At 37.0% G+C, this 16,211-nt stretch overlaps 1 protein-coding gene across 1 annotated transcript in view; it reads left to right on the top strand.

Annotated features, from left to right (window-relative positions):
• Positions 1-16,211, top strand: part of MYBPC3 (myosin binding protein C3) — a 64,307-nt gene that overhangs the window by 4,287 nt on the left and 43,809 nt on the right. Inside the window, exons 2-9 of the mRNA XM_040602360.1 lie at positions 4,932-5,198; positions 7,745-7,840; positions 8,106-8,192; positions 8,338-8,486; positions 9,465-9,582; positions 10,929-10,977; positions 12,235-12,279; positions 14,634-14,690. Of these exons, the coding sequence (XP_040458294.1) occupies positions 4,932-5,198; positions 7,745-7,840; positions 8,106-8,192; positions 8,338-8,486; positions 9,465-9,582; positions 10,929-10,977; positions 12,235-12,279; positions 14,634-14,690 (868 nt within the window). The remainder of the gene's footprint in view (positions 1-4,931; positions 5,199-7,744; positions 7,841-8,105; positions 8,193-8,337; positions 8,487-9,464; positions 9,583-10,928; positions 10,978-12,234; positions 12,280-14,633; positions 14,691-16,211) is intronic.

Below are 16,211 nucleotides of genomic sequence, written 5' to 3' on the forward strand. Positions count from 1 at the left end.
AATCCACACTTCTTCCTCACTCTCATTTCACAACACACATACTTCGAAATTCAGTGATTTGAGGAAAAGTTTTCCACCTAATGCTTGTGATTCTTAGCAAGCCAAATTATTTAAAGAATACGATTAGGAATTGAAATTATTCCAGTTATTTAAACGTTATTTTAACATACATCTCACCTCCATTTTTTCTGGCAATAATCAAATTGGAATGTCTCTTTTAGCTTCTAATACTAACTTTTTTTTTTTAATTAGGGATACAATAGTACTTGGTAGCTGCTTACTAACAATTTGATGCTGTACAGAGACAACAGAAAAACAGTCTCTGCCTCAAAACACTTACAAAATGAAAGCCCAGTAAACACATACATTGTTCAACAAAAGAAAAAAAGGAAATCATGATGATTAGTACAATAGATAGTGACCTGGGTATTAGTTTAGCCATTTTCCAGGTTTTTGTACAGGAGAGTGTGAAAAAGCTTTGAAGCAGAATAGCAAACTAGCTTAACAGTGGATGTGAGAAGGACATTGCTTCAAAGCAGGTCAGCAAGTGAGGGAGAAAGCAAGAAGGTGCTAGTATGAAGATTTAATAAATGGCAGCAGTAAGAAGGCAGAACACCAGGTTTATTACTTTATTTAGGTGAACTGTGAAGGAAATAATTTTTGGAACTTAAATTATTTCATTCTAGTTTAGTTTGGCTAAAAGCAAATTCATTTTATATTTATTTAGCCTCCTGATTGAAAGAGTTATTAATAAATTATGATCAAAAGGCAATCTGATCATGGACCTCCAAATAGAGCTTTTTATTACTATTGAAGCTGTTAAGTCATGTAACATACACAACTGTACGGCTGATGTGTACATCTCCAGGTGTTATAAGACTTAAAGGATGGGTGCTGCCTGCAGCTTCGGGTAGCAGCAGTAATTAGCCACCAAGAAGTTTTTTCGCAAGACTTATTGCAGACCATGTGCAGCCTGCTTCCTCTTCTGCCAGGGCTAGAAATTTGCTGGTTTACATTACTCGGATGTTTTATGAAGTTCTTTGCATTATGGAAGCTAGAAGTGATTAGGAAGGTCTGGGATATGAGAAGTGCTGAGAAATGGGTTAGTACACAGTGGCTCTAGCCTCATTTTCTTTCATTAGCTCCATGTCTCTCTTACCTCCCCGTGTTAACAAAAGCAATTCCAATTCCAACCCCACAAAACACACACAGAGCACCTATCGCCCTCCTTCCCTTCAGTAACTCCTGTCATCATCAGCACTGGTAACTCATGTGCATCTCTGCCCTCTCTCCAGAATTGCTATAGTACATTAGTACCAACGTCACCTTTCTCTCGCTTTGTGCAGGGTGGGTTAGAATCTGTTGGGAAGCAGAGAGTTAACAAAGTGAGTGGCAGAGGACATGGGCTACTTGGTCATCAGGTGCCCCAGCCCGATGGCTCCTAAGTGCATGTTCAACCGGAGTCTGGATAAACATGCGATAGTGCCTGAGATCTGTCAGTGCCTGACAGGCACAAGAGCTGCAAGACATTCCACAGCATCACATGAGAGGTGGCACGGTCATCGTGTTTTCCACAGCCTGATGGTGGTGGTCGTATCCAAGCGTGTTTTGAGTATGGGATGGATATATGGAACTCAGAGGGGCGTATCTGGGTGGAAGCCAAGTTTGGAAGTGAGAGAGATTGCCAACTTGGGAATGTGTTTCTGATGAAAGCAAGCAAAAGCCTGATTCTCAGGACAGACAAGAAGTTTCGACTGGTGGCGTTTAGGAACATTCCTAATGAGGAAATAGCTAGATTAGATTGGTATAACCACACATGAAAAAAACATCTGCTGGTGAACTTGGATTTAAGTGGTACTTGAAGTAGCAGCCACAGAGAGGGAGACCAGGAATAGCTGATTACTCAATTCTGTTTAAGTAGCCCATTTCTCCTCTAGAAGGAAAAATGATGGCATTCTCTTCACATGCTTGTTGAGCAATCTCTTCTGCAACAAAGTAATATCCTGTAAAATCTCCAGCCATACTTCACTACTTTTCTTTTGCAAACATGAGCCAAGAAAGATGGAAGGGAATACAGACTGATACAGAGACACTACTTTGGACACTGTCGCCCACTGACTCTGCATCTCAAGTGCAGGAAAATGACCCATAAGAGTCTCCTTTACCTGTGAAAAAGTAGGTCCTCAACAACTGTTCTTGCAGGCCTTTATTCTAATGGGAGATTTTTGGCTTTTCCAATATTATGCTTTAGTGAAAGTACTCACAATCCTTTTCAGTTGGGTCTGAAATGAATCTTTTGGCAGGAAAGGAGGAGAGAGAGAGAGAGTAGGGGGAAAAAAAAAGACAAGGAGACTTACTTGTAAACTTCTACATATGTATCTAGATTTCCCAAAAGTCAGAAATACGTGGTCATGTAGATTACTCACTGTGCATGTAGTTCCGGCTAACAATCTGTTTTTGTTGAGTCATCTAAAGTAAAAGTAAGAAACCTAATCACTTTGCAGGGTGTGCAGCAGATCGGAGTTACTTCCAAGTACGTATGTCTTGAAACCCTGCCATTTGTAGGCTGGAACCTTTACAGATCACATTGCTGTTAAGTAATTAATATATTTATAGATTTTTTTGTGCTTAAATAGGAGAGTGATGATGATAGCACTCAGAAACAAAAAAACATGCCTTTTTGCTGCTTTATCTCTGGCATCACAGGGAAAGAAGCCAGCTAGTAGGTATTTCAAGAGTGGGTTCAAGAACTGGCCTAGCTCCCCACCGTGCAGTAGCTTGGCCACCTTTATGTCTTTTGAACTCTGTCCATCAAACCTGCTGCCTACAGTAACTCTTCTGCAATTATTCACAATACACTGCAACAAATCATACCCTGCTGCGTTATTTACTGAAGTGCAATACTATATCAAAAGAAGTGCAACTGATAACAGGCATTTGAGTATTAACGCTATAGTAGAGCACCCTATATTCTACACAGCACTATATTCTGTTTAAAAACAATTACCCCACTTACAGGACTGAGGTTAGAAAAAAATCAAATGAAAGCACACAGGGACATCCACTCCCAGAAGAAATTTAACGCACTTACATCTTAACATGGAAGAAAAGCAAGCAGAAGAGTACAACAGGAGCTTATTCAAGGCTGCTATAGGCTCAGTGCAAACCAAAACAGTTTTTTCATCAAATACATAAAATGTGGGGAAAAAAGAAAAAAGAAAGAGAAAAATGTACTTCAGGTTTTTCATATAACAGAAGCAGGCAAAACACAACAGGTAATAAATTCTCAAGGTATTTGTAATTGATACTTTAATTGATGTTTAAGCAGCTTTGAATCCTTTGCAAAACAATGCAAGAAACATGAACTGTGAGATTAGACTAAAGTCCAAAAGCCATCAGATGAAATCTTTGCAGATGTAACTCCACTGAGGTCAATTAATTTATTCAGTCTGAGGACATGCTACAGAAATAGAGATTTTGTGCAATGAACAGATGGTATTATTAGTCATATAACATTTATATTAGCTGAAGCACCTGTTTGAACATGAATATAAACTGTTTATTTTAAAATATTTCCATGCCATATTCCTTTCATTTTTATAAAGCAGAATCAAGATTCTAAAGCTAATTATAACCACTGTTGTGGTATTTGGAGGAGTTCTTTTTGCTGCCCAGTAGGAGAGCCATAGACAATTTGCCACAGAGGTGACAGATACAATTAAATGTGATGGAATTACTAATATTTTGTAAAAGCTTGGTTATGCAGGGCTAAGTCAGTAAAAAGATGACATAATGATGCACAAAAGACATTCAGTGTATGAATCAATGTTAATTACTGGTATTTTTATACATTAACATAGCTTATTGCAATTAGCAAAAAGATAACAGATTTCATTAAGACCAAAACATGAGCATAAAATGAAAAACTTATTTCAAAATAAAGTTGAATAAATCTAAATAAATAAATCAGGACAAAGAAATTACTAAAATAAGTTACCTTATTAAATTCTAATCTTGAGAAAGTTTAGGATACTTATGGACTGAAATCATGATAAATTGCTTGCTTTCCAAATTCCTGTTTGTTGTGCTACTTTGATTACATATGAACCAAAACATCATTTGATGTATGCCTGTTCACCCCATATATTATTAATTTCATTAATTCTCTTTATAAGCATCATAAGTACTCCTTGGCACACAGAGGAAATATTTTGATCCACTTTGTAATTAATTATAAAACTATTTGCTGTAGACTGCTACATAGGCAAGTATTTTAACTTTTAATGCTGAATAAATATTTGAATGCAAACAACAACTCTTATTTTAGCTGGGATAAAATTACAAGGGCCATCATAGGAGAATGCATCTCTTTCCACTAAAGCCCTGATCAGTCCAAACAGAAGGTCTAAAGATGAACCACCCATTCATTGTGGTATATTAGGATGCAGGTTACTGCACAAACTGCACTTTTGTTGAAGGATCAGATCCTGATCCTATTTAACAACTGTATTAAGCAACTGTTATGACAGAATTAATATTTCTAAATAAAACTGCATGGCAAATTAATGTAGAGAGCTTGATACGTAAGCATACATATCGTGCCATCTTGTCATAAATCAAAACATTCACTTATGAAAAATCAGAGCTCATTATGGGGGGAAAGAAAGAGGAAGATGGACAGTGAGATGAGTTTGCTAACCATTCCATTTTATTTCATGACAATATGGAGAAGATATGACACCTCAGTCAGAGATAAACTTTGTAAACTCAAAAGACAATTCCACAACTTCTCGGTGGAAAGTGTTATAATTTATATCTTGCATGGGCAGATGGGACAGAAAGGAGACAGCTGTTGCAGCCACAACAGCTGACTACACCAGATATGCCGCAATTGCAAAACAGATTTTAGCGAGCCCTCTCTCTTTTTTTAGTTTCTGCATTTACCAAGAAGCCGAAGACAACAGAGGTGACAGCCGGAAGCACAGCTGTGTTTGAAGCAGAAACAGAAAAAGCTGGCATCAAGGTGAAGTGGCAGCGAGCTGGCACAGAAATTACTGAAAGTGAGAAATATGTCATCAAGGCAGAAGGAAACAAGCATTCACTGACGATCAATAATGTAGGAAAAGAAGATGATGTGATATATGCTGTAATAGCTGGAAGTTCCAAGGTCAAATTTGAACTCAAGGTCAAGGAACCAGGTACAGCGTTCCCTAAGCAATTGGCAGTTTATCAGTATTTGCAGCCCAACATACAACCTTCATGAAAGGCCCATGGAAATCAGCCTACCTTTAGCCCTGTAAAACCTCCCTACCAGCAATACATCCGTTTTGCCCAATTATTTGAAGCTGCTCATTAATATTAAGCTGAGGAATACATTTCCTGTGGCTAAGGCACCAATTTCCAGATGTCAGAAATCCACACAGCAGAGATCACAGAGGAAATCCCAATGCATGACTTCAGAATTCTCTGTCAAGCTCTTCATCTTAACTATTGAAGAGCAAAGCAAAGCCAGTTTTACCTGACCTGACCTAAACTAAGGGGCCTGCATCTTAGGCCTGGTATTTTAATTCTTTTAGATTATTTTATTTAAATACAAAATTGTTACAATTTGCAAAAAACATGCTGTAATGTTTTTAGGAACTCATAGGTTCCTTGAAATTGTCTCAAAATCACCTGCCAATAAAAATGCATGTTTCAAGAGGGACTTAAATACAAAGAGTAACCTTTGTGTTATTTGCGTATCACCTATACTGCCTCCGTATGCATTAAAAGATCAGTTACATGGGAAATTGAAAAACTTCCCCAGGCCTTTCCTGGGAAAAATCTATAAAGACCCAAATTGTCTGGAATTTTCTCATGAAAAATGCCTGAAGATGCTGAGGATAGATGAAATCACTCATTTTTTGGAACATGTTGACCTTCCTGATCCCTTTTTTCCCCCCTCCAAAATGGTCCCCACTTACCACTTCTGGTACTTTAATTTTCCCTATTTATTTTGGTGAAAAGCCTTAAACTCCAATTCTTTATCTTGCCTCCTCTCCTTTGCTACCGCTTGTTTATTCTAGCAACACTCTGGTAGTGAGATCTTCTGGTCAGCTGAAAAGATACTGGTGAATATTTAACAGGGGACAAGACATCCTGTTCCAGATAAAAAGACAGTGCATGACAGGTTATGAGGAAAGGAAAATCCTACAATTTAACAGCTGTCAGAGCATATGAAAGTATAATCCTGCTGACTATCTCATCCTGAAAGTAAACAGGTACATATTATACTAGTTATATCTTCCTCATTTTCTTTCAGGTTAGTTCCAGGTAGACCCTGCTACAGGCAGACAGTTTACAAATAACAGAGTTACTGAATTTGGAGGTGTAATCATCACCTAAAAACAAGACACCTCTGACAAGCTCACATCAGGGATGGAGATATCATGATGCCAAAGGAGAGATAATTTTCCTTATACATTATATATTGGCCTTATATATATATATATAAAGCCTCATAATAAGCCTCTTCTAAACAGCTACACAACCAAGTTGTGAGAGCATCTACACTGCATTAGGTAGAATAATGTTTAGTTCTTTCCAGTAAAAATTAATTTTTTACTGAAATTGAAATTTATTTGGACAAGATCCAACGGAATACCTTCTAACAATAAAAGTGGTAGAATTTAATACTTAAGTATTAAAATAATATCAATTTTAAATCACACTTTTCTTTCAAGACACAAATACAGTTTAGGGAAAAAAGTATAAATTTTCTGAGAGCAGGGTTGGCTCATGTTCATATGTTTGCAGACACTATCTTGCTTTCCAGACCTTACTAAGATGAGATTATTAAAGAGTAACTGGATTACCCATTATTATTTTAACAAACAATAATATTTCTGGCTCTTCATTATCAAAGGAAAGGAAAATGGCCCCTAACATGCCCAGACAGAGCCCCCTCCCTTTGTGGCAGAGGAGCCACTCAAATTATTCATCACAAAGCACAACAGGGCCAGAAATCCCTGGTGTTAAAAACCATGCAAATAGCCGGGAAACTGCATGCAGGACTTGTGTGAGAGGTAGGCGAGACCCTTTGGAAGTGGCTCTACCACCTATGGAAAAAAAAACCCAACAAATCTTGCTGCAACTGATCTGTTTCAAGAAATTCTACCTCCCTCCATCTGTCCCAGTTGCTCACTCCTACTCCCTTTTCGTACATTTCTATCTTCTCTATTGTGCCAAATGCATTTGCCTGAATTTGTCTGTGAGGTCATTGTTTAACTGAGAGGCCATAAAATACCATGAGCCAGGGGAAGAAACGATAGACGGATTTTTTAAATACTTTCTCCATATCGATTACCAGCAGTGTCTAGAGCTTTACTCAAGCTGCACACAGCAGTAGCATTCGGAACATTACATTCCAACAGCAGTTAAACAAAATCTCATGAATAAGCAAATTGTTTACAAAAATAATAACTGTGTCATTTTTTATTACCTTCTCTATTTAGATCACTGATGTTAACATCAAACAACAGTGTTATTTATCAGCTGACAACTTTTTACACATCAAGACCATACAATTTAAAAATCCAGCTTCAGTAGGCCCCTTCTGCTTCCAGCACATCCTCAAAGTGCTAGAAAATGACAGCTAATCCCTCTGCATGTCCCAACATATGTTAAAAGCTGTTCTTTTAAAAAAACTCTTCGGAAAGGAAGTAAAACATGACTTTCTCTAATCTTGGCTTACATTCATTTCCAGAAAAGAGTGAGACAGTCACTCCTGCTGAAGCTGCTCCAGCCCCAGCTGCCCCAGAGCCACCTGCTCCACCAGTAGAAAGCAGCCAAAACACAGAAGGTAATAGAGAATTAACACTGTTAACCAAGTCTGGTTCATTAACAGAAGGGAAGAACGGGAACATGGACTCCTTAGAGTCAGTGAGGTAGGGACAGGAGCTGAAAGCAGACCACTGGTGATAATGATAGACAATAAAGAAGAAGGAATCTCAGAGACTGAAGAAACACATTGAGATATTTTGAAATTACTTAACAAATTCACTACACAGGCTGTAACAGAAGCTGATGCAGAAAGTTCTAAGCAGTAATTCTGATGTTTATTTCAGTTGCACCTGCTGGGACTCACCCAGAAGAGCCTCTAGACCCTATTGGGCTCTTTGTGACACGACCCCAGGATGGAGAAGTTACTGTTGGTGAGTACAAAGTGTGAGTCAAATGATGTTTGTAAACTGCACCTGTTGCTTGACTATTTAGCTCTCAGTGTACAGGATGACAGCAGTGATATAACAGATAAATTAAACACTTCATAATCTTATTTTAACCTACTTCCCTTACAAGGTGGAAACATCACATTCACTGCCAAAGTGGCAGGTGAGAGCCTGCTGAAGAAACCATCAGTGAAGTGGTTCAAAGGAAAGTGGATGGACCTGGGAAGCAAAGTGGGGCAACACCTCCAGCTACATGACAATTATGATCGAAATAACAAGGTACAATAGGCAGAGTAAGGTTCTCCATCTTCTGGATACTAATCTTTAATCTGAGGAAAAGACAGGAATATTTGGATATTAAGGTACCCAAAGCTACACACAATGTTATACTTATGCATAGAGGTCTTGTTTTGACCATGCAGGCAAGAGACAAGCACTACATAGAGACTCTTGTACACATTATCTACAATGAAATGAGATTTTCTCATTCCTGTAGGACTAGGGAAGTAGTTTTTGCATCTACTGCAGAATTCCCTCCATCTTCCTCTCAAGTAATAGATACCTGTTATGTTTAAGAGAAAACAATAAATCAGACAAATCTTTGAGTATGGTCTATCCTGGGTTTAGTACATCAAGCATACAGCTACTAGTGTTGGAATTTATTCTTGTCTTGCATTTTCTACACTACTTTAAATACCTGAGTAAGATCCAACTGTACCACAAATACATTTGAAAATAACATAAATCAGGAATACAAGATAGTCTGGATAGTCTGTACCATGACTTCTCAAGCCTGTGTGGTATGTGAAACACTACTACCCTCTCCTGGATGGAACAGAACAGACTTGCTCACATTAGCCACTCCTTTTGCTGAATTTTTAAATGTATCGTATACATTCTGGGTAGAGGCTGTATTTGTTTAATGAAAGCTCTGCCCTGGTTTCCAGTGTACATACAATTACTGTATATGATGACTGCACACACCAGTACACCAGCAGAGTTTGCTAATATAACGTATCCCCTGGAAGACCTGTTCTGATAATACTCTTTAGCTGTCCCTACTGAATCGGGTGGCTCTATGCAATTTTTGTGACAGCAATGAGTTACACGCTCAGGAGGTTCTTAATTCTAAAAGGACAGAGAGGCACATTTCATCCCCTGCCTATGCCTTTCCATGCCTTACTATGCTGTATTCTCTCTCTCCATTTCACTGTTCATTCCCTAACGTAGAAATTGTGTCGCTGGTGTCTGTTCTAGGTGTACACCTTTGAATTGGAAATCATCGAGGCAAATATGACTTTTGCAGGAGGGTACAGATGTGAGGTGTCTACCAAGGACAAGTTTGATAGTTCTAATTTCAACCTGACAGTCAACGGTAAGATGAATTACTGCCAACTTGTTATTTTTTTTCTTCCTGTATGTCTACCAACAATTCTTTCTGGTATAAGTGGCTACCAGACAAGCATAGATCTGAAGTGTAGACCTGGAGAGCTACAGGTACACTTACAGAGGCCCACAGATGAGGATTGGCCTGGGTTGGCAGAGGTACAGAGCATTAGAAGACTTGAACATCACTGAAGTCAGAACTGTGATGCTCTTAAAGAAAGCACACAGAAAGCTGCAAATCAACTTTTCTCTGGCTTTATTCAGAGTTCAGATCCGTTCTTTCATGACATAAAATTTCACTAGAATCAAAGAGAGGTCCTTTCTTACTTTGGCAAAAGTTTAGACTAAAATTAGTACTAAAAATGGATACTTGAAAAGAAAAAAGGGGGGAAATGGGAAAATTTAGACATGTAACACTATTATCATATAACTTTTTTCCTCGATAAATTTAAGTCATGCAGAAGCACCTTGTTATATAAAATTGCTTTAAGGTTAGATGACTTATATTACATAATACATGGTGCCACCCTCAACTGCTATACTGCAGATCTTATCAGCAATTTAAAAGGAAGTACATTTTAGCATCCATTTCCCCCTAGTGTGGAAGGGTTTAGGTAAAACAGTGTAAGCACAGACCACCTGAATTATCTGAACGTTTGGGCCGTTTCCTCTTTCAGCAGTTCTGTTGAAGGGACTGTAACATTAACTTGCACCCAGTGACTAATGAGACTAATATGCAAAGACAAAAGCTTACTGATGTTATTCAATTAGCAGTGTTCATTTTTGAAGTTTCGCTAGTTGGCTGTAGGACTTACAAGACTTTGGAGCTATGACTGTGAACAGTTTTTCTCCCAGTAGTAGCAGTATACCTATTTATACCAACAAAGCTTAGAACGTTGATGGAGTTTCTGTACATCTCTACATATTTCCAGGAATTTACCTTTCATTCAGAGGATATATTACAATTTATTAGTAGTAATAATATTTAGTTGCTATCCAGTGGTTTTCTTAAGAGTGTGAAGCTAGTATTGAAACTAAAGCTTACCAGCAGGAGAACTGACAAACAAGAGAAGACTGTTCATCATGCTGCAGGTTACGAAGAAGCATGAGAAAGAATTAAGTTATACATGAAACACTGGATGTTGAAAGCTAAGTAGTGAAGACTGCATGTTTAAAGATGATGCTTCAATCTTGCAAGATGTAATTGATCACAATTTATAATGTAAGAACTTTAGGAAAAAAGTCTGCAAAGGAAAAGCTTTAGAAATAGCACTGTATTTTTGCGTTATTCTCACTTACTCTCCCATTCTTGTTTGTCACTTTTTGTCACATCAGAAGCACCAATAACTGGAGACTTAGATATTCGCACTGCCTTCCGACGCACGTGAGTATGTACAGTAGACACTTATGTAGATCAGATTATACTTCCATGTGGGATTCATTACTTTCCTAGACAAAACTAACTAAAAGCAAAGCTTTTGTAAAAACAAGCACAAAGATAGGGATGTCTACTAAGAAAATGTTCCTATTAAAATATTTCTATTAAAATACTGTGCAACTAGAAATCATCTAAGAGAGTTTAGACTGTACTAGCATAACAATCATACTTGTCTTCAGTTATGCAATTGATAATGTGCATAATTCTACCAAGAACTTCAGAACTTTTTTTCTAAACTTGTAAAGAGCACTCTAGATGTAGACCAACAGAAAAGGAAAAGATTCTGTGTAGTGCCTAGTCTTGATTTAGTCTGGCTTAAAGAAATACATGTACCTTAATACAAACATTTGCTAAACAAAGTGGAGGTTGACGTGAGCTCTGTAAGCATCATATCACTGATAACATTAATACAACCATTTTGATTGCATTTGTTTTCATGTTGTATAGTTAATTGAATCAAGACAATGATACTGTGTCTGTGTAAAAACTCAGATACATGTAGGTCTCTAGATATTAAAGACTGCAAGGTATTGTGCACTGGTGTGGAAAAGGCTTTTTTCCCCCACATCTGTAATACTGTCTGAATTGATACACGACTTAATGGAATAATGTTCCCTTCTTTAGTAAAATTTGCAAAATCAGTTGTGGGTTTTTTTAATTATTTAGGCATTAACAATGTGTTTTTTCACGGATGAATATTTCTTCTCCCTTTCTGTAATTCAGTTTCTGTTTTAGCGTTTATATATTTTTGCAAAGTTACCAGACCAAGAATATTCCAACATCTATTTCCCTAACATAGGACACAAATCATCTGTGGCAATTCCTTGAGTTTTTCCCTATAATGATAAGATGCTATTTTTATGGGGGGTGAGGTGGTGTAACATTCTATCAGAAAGAACTAAAAAAGGCTTGCAGAATTTATCTACAGTGCAATCCATGGGTAGCAAAGCAGCCTCGCTGCGATGCCTATTATACAGTACACTCAGTGCATAGCTGCATTGTATTATTTCACTGTGGTGAAATTAAGCCTCAAGAATTTCTTTCCTTGCTAGCCCAATTAAAAGCATTCAGAACCACTTCAGCCTGAGTGCACTGTGAGCAGCTTCAGGCTGTTCAGCTTTTCAGTTTTGTCTGGAAGAATGGAGGCAAATTTTGAACTGAACTGTTTAAATCTGAAACTTTGTCTTTGATACCCTCACTCAGGAGCCTAGCAGGAGGGGGCAGACGGATGACTTCAGCCTTTCTCAGGTAGCCACTCTCTGTGTCAGCAGATGAATTAATTTTTAACAATGAACTGTCTCTCTCTGCTTAGGAAAAGGAAAAAAAAAAAAAAAAGCCACGGAACTAGCTGCAGCTTAAATTTCCAATAAATCATGGTTTATAGTATGTAGTATTTATATAAGATGAATGCATACAAGTAAATTAATGTAAGATGAGTATAAATAATGAGTAGTTTGATAGCTCTGTGAGAGGCAGATTCATCTACAGAAAATGCATGTTTGCTAAGTAGCATCTCACCACTGTTAGAAGAAAAAAAAGTAACTTCAAATCATATGCATGTCTGCTCCCTCTGTTTTGTGGTTTGCTCTCTGATGAGCGCATCCTGACTAAAATTGCTATTGCTCACAGAAACGTACCAACACATTTGTACACGAAAATCTGTTGTTTCCTGGCATATTCTTTACGCTAGTATCATTAAATTTCCCACCCTATCCCTTTTGGTCCCAGTGTCCTCTACCATAACAAAAATAGGAACTCTGAGATTAGACTTAACTCTATGCATGTTAAAGCAATTATTAGGGTCTTATCCTTCAGAAAAGTGAAACACTGATTGCTGGGCTTTCCTGAAAATCTGATTTAACTACCATCTGGGAAGCAATAAGGTGACTAATTATACTCTCAACTGTATATTCTGATTTACTGAAACTTTGGTCACAAGAAGCCCATTTCAAATTTGGGATTATACCTGTGATTTTTATGTAGATTTTATGCCTGCAAACAGTAAAAATCTTCTGAAAGTAGGGAACAAAGTGACCAAAAATACACTTTTCTGTTTGAGCGTTATACCCAGAAAATGATCCCTTTCACCAGTACAGTACTATTTTGAAAGTAATTACAGAAGTAAAACCGGTATTTTCTTAATAAGATCTCTTCTCAAAACATATTCAAAATTACACTGATTTGAAATTGTTACTTATTCTCGCTAACCTTGCATTGTCAAGCAGCACAAGAAGTTTGGTACTCATTTCTCTTCTATTTTATGAACAGTACTGTTAGAATTCCCATCATTTACATGTTGAGGCTGTTTTCTTACTTCTAAAAATATTTACTCCTGCAATACTGAGTTTTCCTGACATTATGGTTTACACTTTTACAGACAGACTGATTTTCTCTGAAGGAACTGTGCATTAACAGAGACAACATTATGGGCTACCACTAGCACGAACACTTTTCAGTACAACTGAGAAGAACAACTTCCATGTATAAAACAATAATTAAATATAAGGTGTTGTTGCTGGAAGAATCTGAATGCTGTGAGATAGCATCACATTATTCTTATCCTCAAGACAACAAGAGATGTCAAGGAGCAGCTGGACATTGATGATGAGAGACTGACTGAGATAAAGAAAATCCATTTTGACTTTCTAAATCCGGACAGAATGGGAGTTATCCAGTGTAACTCCCAATACTTTTAGATCAAATCCCTGAAGCATTATTATTTTTTTTTTTTAGGAATTAAACCCAAAGAAGTCATTTTAGTGGCTTTACAATAAGTTTTCACAGTAGATCTGTACTTCAAATATTAAAAAGCACAGCTAAAACACATTTGATTCACAACACCAAAAATAACTGCATTCCATCTGAGTTCACCATATGTAACAGACAGATTTACACCTCAAAAAACTGCTTGTTGCTTCTCGTTCTCATCAATCAATTTATTCACAACATTGCTTGCCATGATACTTGTTGAACAACAGCACACTGAACCTCAGAATGAAAGTCAGGTCACAGAAATTCTCCTTTCACTCTCCCAAGCACCAATGATGTGACACCTTTTTCGTGTATATGAATTTCAGTACAATGAATTCTGGAGTCTGAAGAGCCCTAAGAAACAATTACAGCTGGGATTATACTAGGAAAAAAATGTGATTTTAGATTGCAAGAAGTCCCACAAAAAGGTTTGTTAAATACCGTTCCCCATGGCAAACAATATCCACATTCCAGAAACTACAGCTTTCCAAAAGCACTAATGATTCTAAAGGAAAGCTTCTGCTACATCTCTATGATAACGAATACATTCCAGATCAATATGACCACCAAATTAATACCTGTACAACTTCATCCATTGGTATTTTTCAATATCATTCATTGATATTTTTCAATAAAGAAAAAATACAAGTTTATTATATTTCTTAAACCTATATGAAGACCAATACAGACAAAGAGTCTAATTAAGTCACCTTCCATGCCAATGCAAATTCTGTCATACTAAACCCACCTACTACTCCCCTGCAAAAATATATCACCTACATAATGATATAGTCTCACAAGTTATTCCCATTTCCTTCCAAAACTAATTATCATTTTCTGTTACTATATAGTGCCGAGGGACATGAAGAAGGTGGAGAGTTTAATTTTAGTGCCCTGCTGAAAAAGAGGTGAGTAAAAATCCATAGACTTAGAGAAAGTAACCAGCTTCTGCTGAACAACTATGAAAACACTAAAATTCAAATAAGTGAAAGTTCCGTAAATTCAGAATCATTATAGTTTTCCTAAAGCAGCTGTAACTGGAAAAAGGATAATAGGTAATTATGGAAAATTCCCCAAATACTCAGTATTTGATGCATTTCTGCTAGGTTTATTCTGGAGAAAGAAAATAAAAATTGATATTTCCCAAGATAGAAATGGCAAGGACTAGGGTAAGCGCTGGTGGAAGCACGTCATTTTCATTAGAAAAACCTAAAACACAACAATTTACTTGTCTATAACACTGCCTTTCTAAGAATTTGCTGTCCTAAGTTTTTACAAGACAGCATCAGAGAGCTCAGAGGACTAGCCGTTATGTATTTTATAGTTGTTTATCTTATATATGAAAAGACATTCAATGTTGTGTAAATATATATAAAAAAATTTACTCTTCTGATTCTAATTCTTACTTCTTGCTTTTACTTTCACTTTTTTGGTGGAATTTCCTCTCCCATTCTTATCCTTCCTTGCCACATTTGTTTTCATAACCTGTTTACTTATCTTTTTCTCTTTTTACCACTTTCTTAATCTGGATGTTTTGGATTCCACTGTTGCCAACAGAGAGTAAGATTTCTATTTAATTTTATTATAAATGCATGGATCACTCTGAACACAAGGACCATTTGTTTTAAACTACTGCATGCATCGTTATCTTGCTTACATGTAGAATGTGACAAAAATTAGATAGTATGAAAGAAAATTATCAGCCACCAATTTCTGAGACAGAAATGCTTTTAAAAAATTAGAATTAAGGGTGGGCCATGTAATACAAATAAACGTATTCCTCCAAATGTCCTTTGGTTTTCACCACCACTTTTTTTTATAAGCAGTTTTAAATTGTCCTTGAATTTCCAGCTTTTCTCCATAACCTGCTGCTTTAAATTCCTATTGTCATAAAAATTAGAATCAGAAAAATAATTTGCATAATATGCTTGCTGGTGCCTATAAAATATGTGCTGAAGTTTTGTTCCATTCTCCTTAAACGTGTTAAGTGAATGTATTACTGAAGTCACTTACCCCATAAAATGTACAGGATTGTCTGTTACAAAACATTTCTTTTTATTCCAAGTAAAGTTTCTATTGCTATTTATCATCCCATTACTCCAAGCATGCTTCTTGCTGTTCACTGCCCCTGGCCACTCTGTCTTTTCAGCTCCTGGAGTTACTATAAACATTTGACACTAGACTCTTGTTTCACAAACCTAAACTTACTCAGTTTAAGTTTTCACAGTCAACTACTTGGATGAATGTTGTTGTGCACCTGTGTTCAGTCTCTGCTCAGGTATTGGTATCACTATTTACAAAAAATATTTTGTCTTCACAAGGAGTACAGGATCATGTAGACATCTGAACTAACTTGTTACAGCAGGCAATAAAGCCACAGCAGCCTCACGTTTCACCCAGGTTAACTCACCCAAATTTCAGTGGGGCAA

The sequence above is a fragment of the Falco naumanni genome, chromosome 7 (genome assembly GCF_017639655.2).
Source record: "Falco naumanni isolate bFalNau1 chromosome 7, bFalNau1.pat, whole genome shotgun sequence".
In the NCBI taxonomy this organism is placed as follows: Eukaryota; Metazoa; Chordata; class Aves; order Falconiformes; family Falconidae; genus Falco; species Falco naumanni.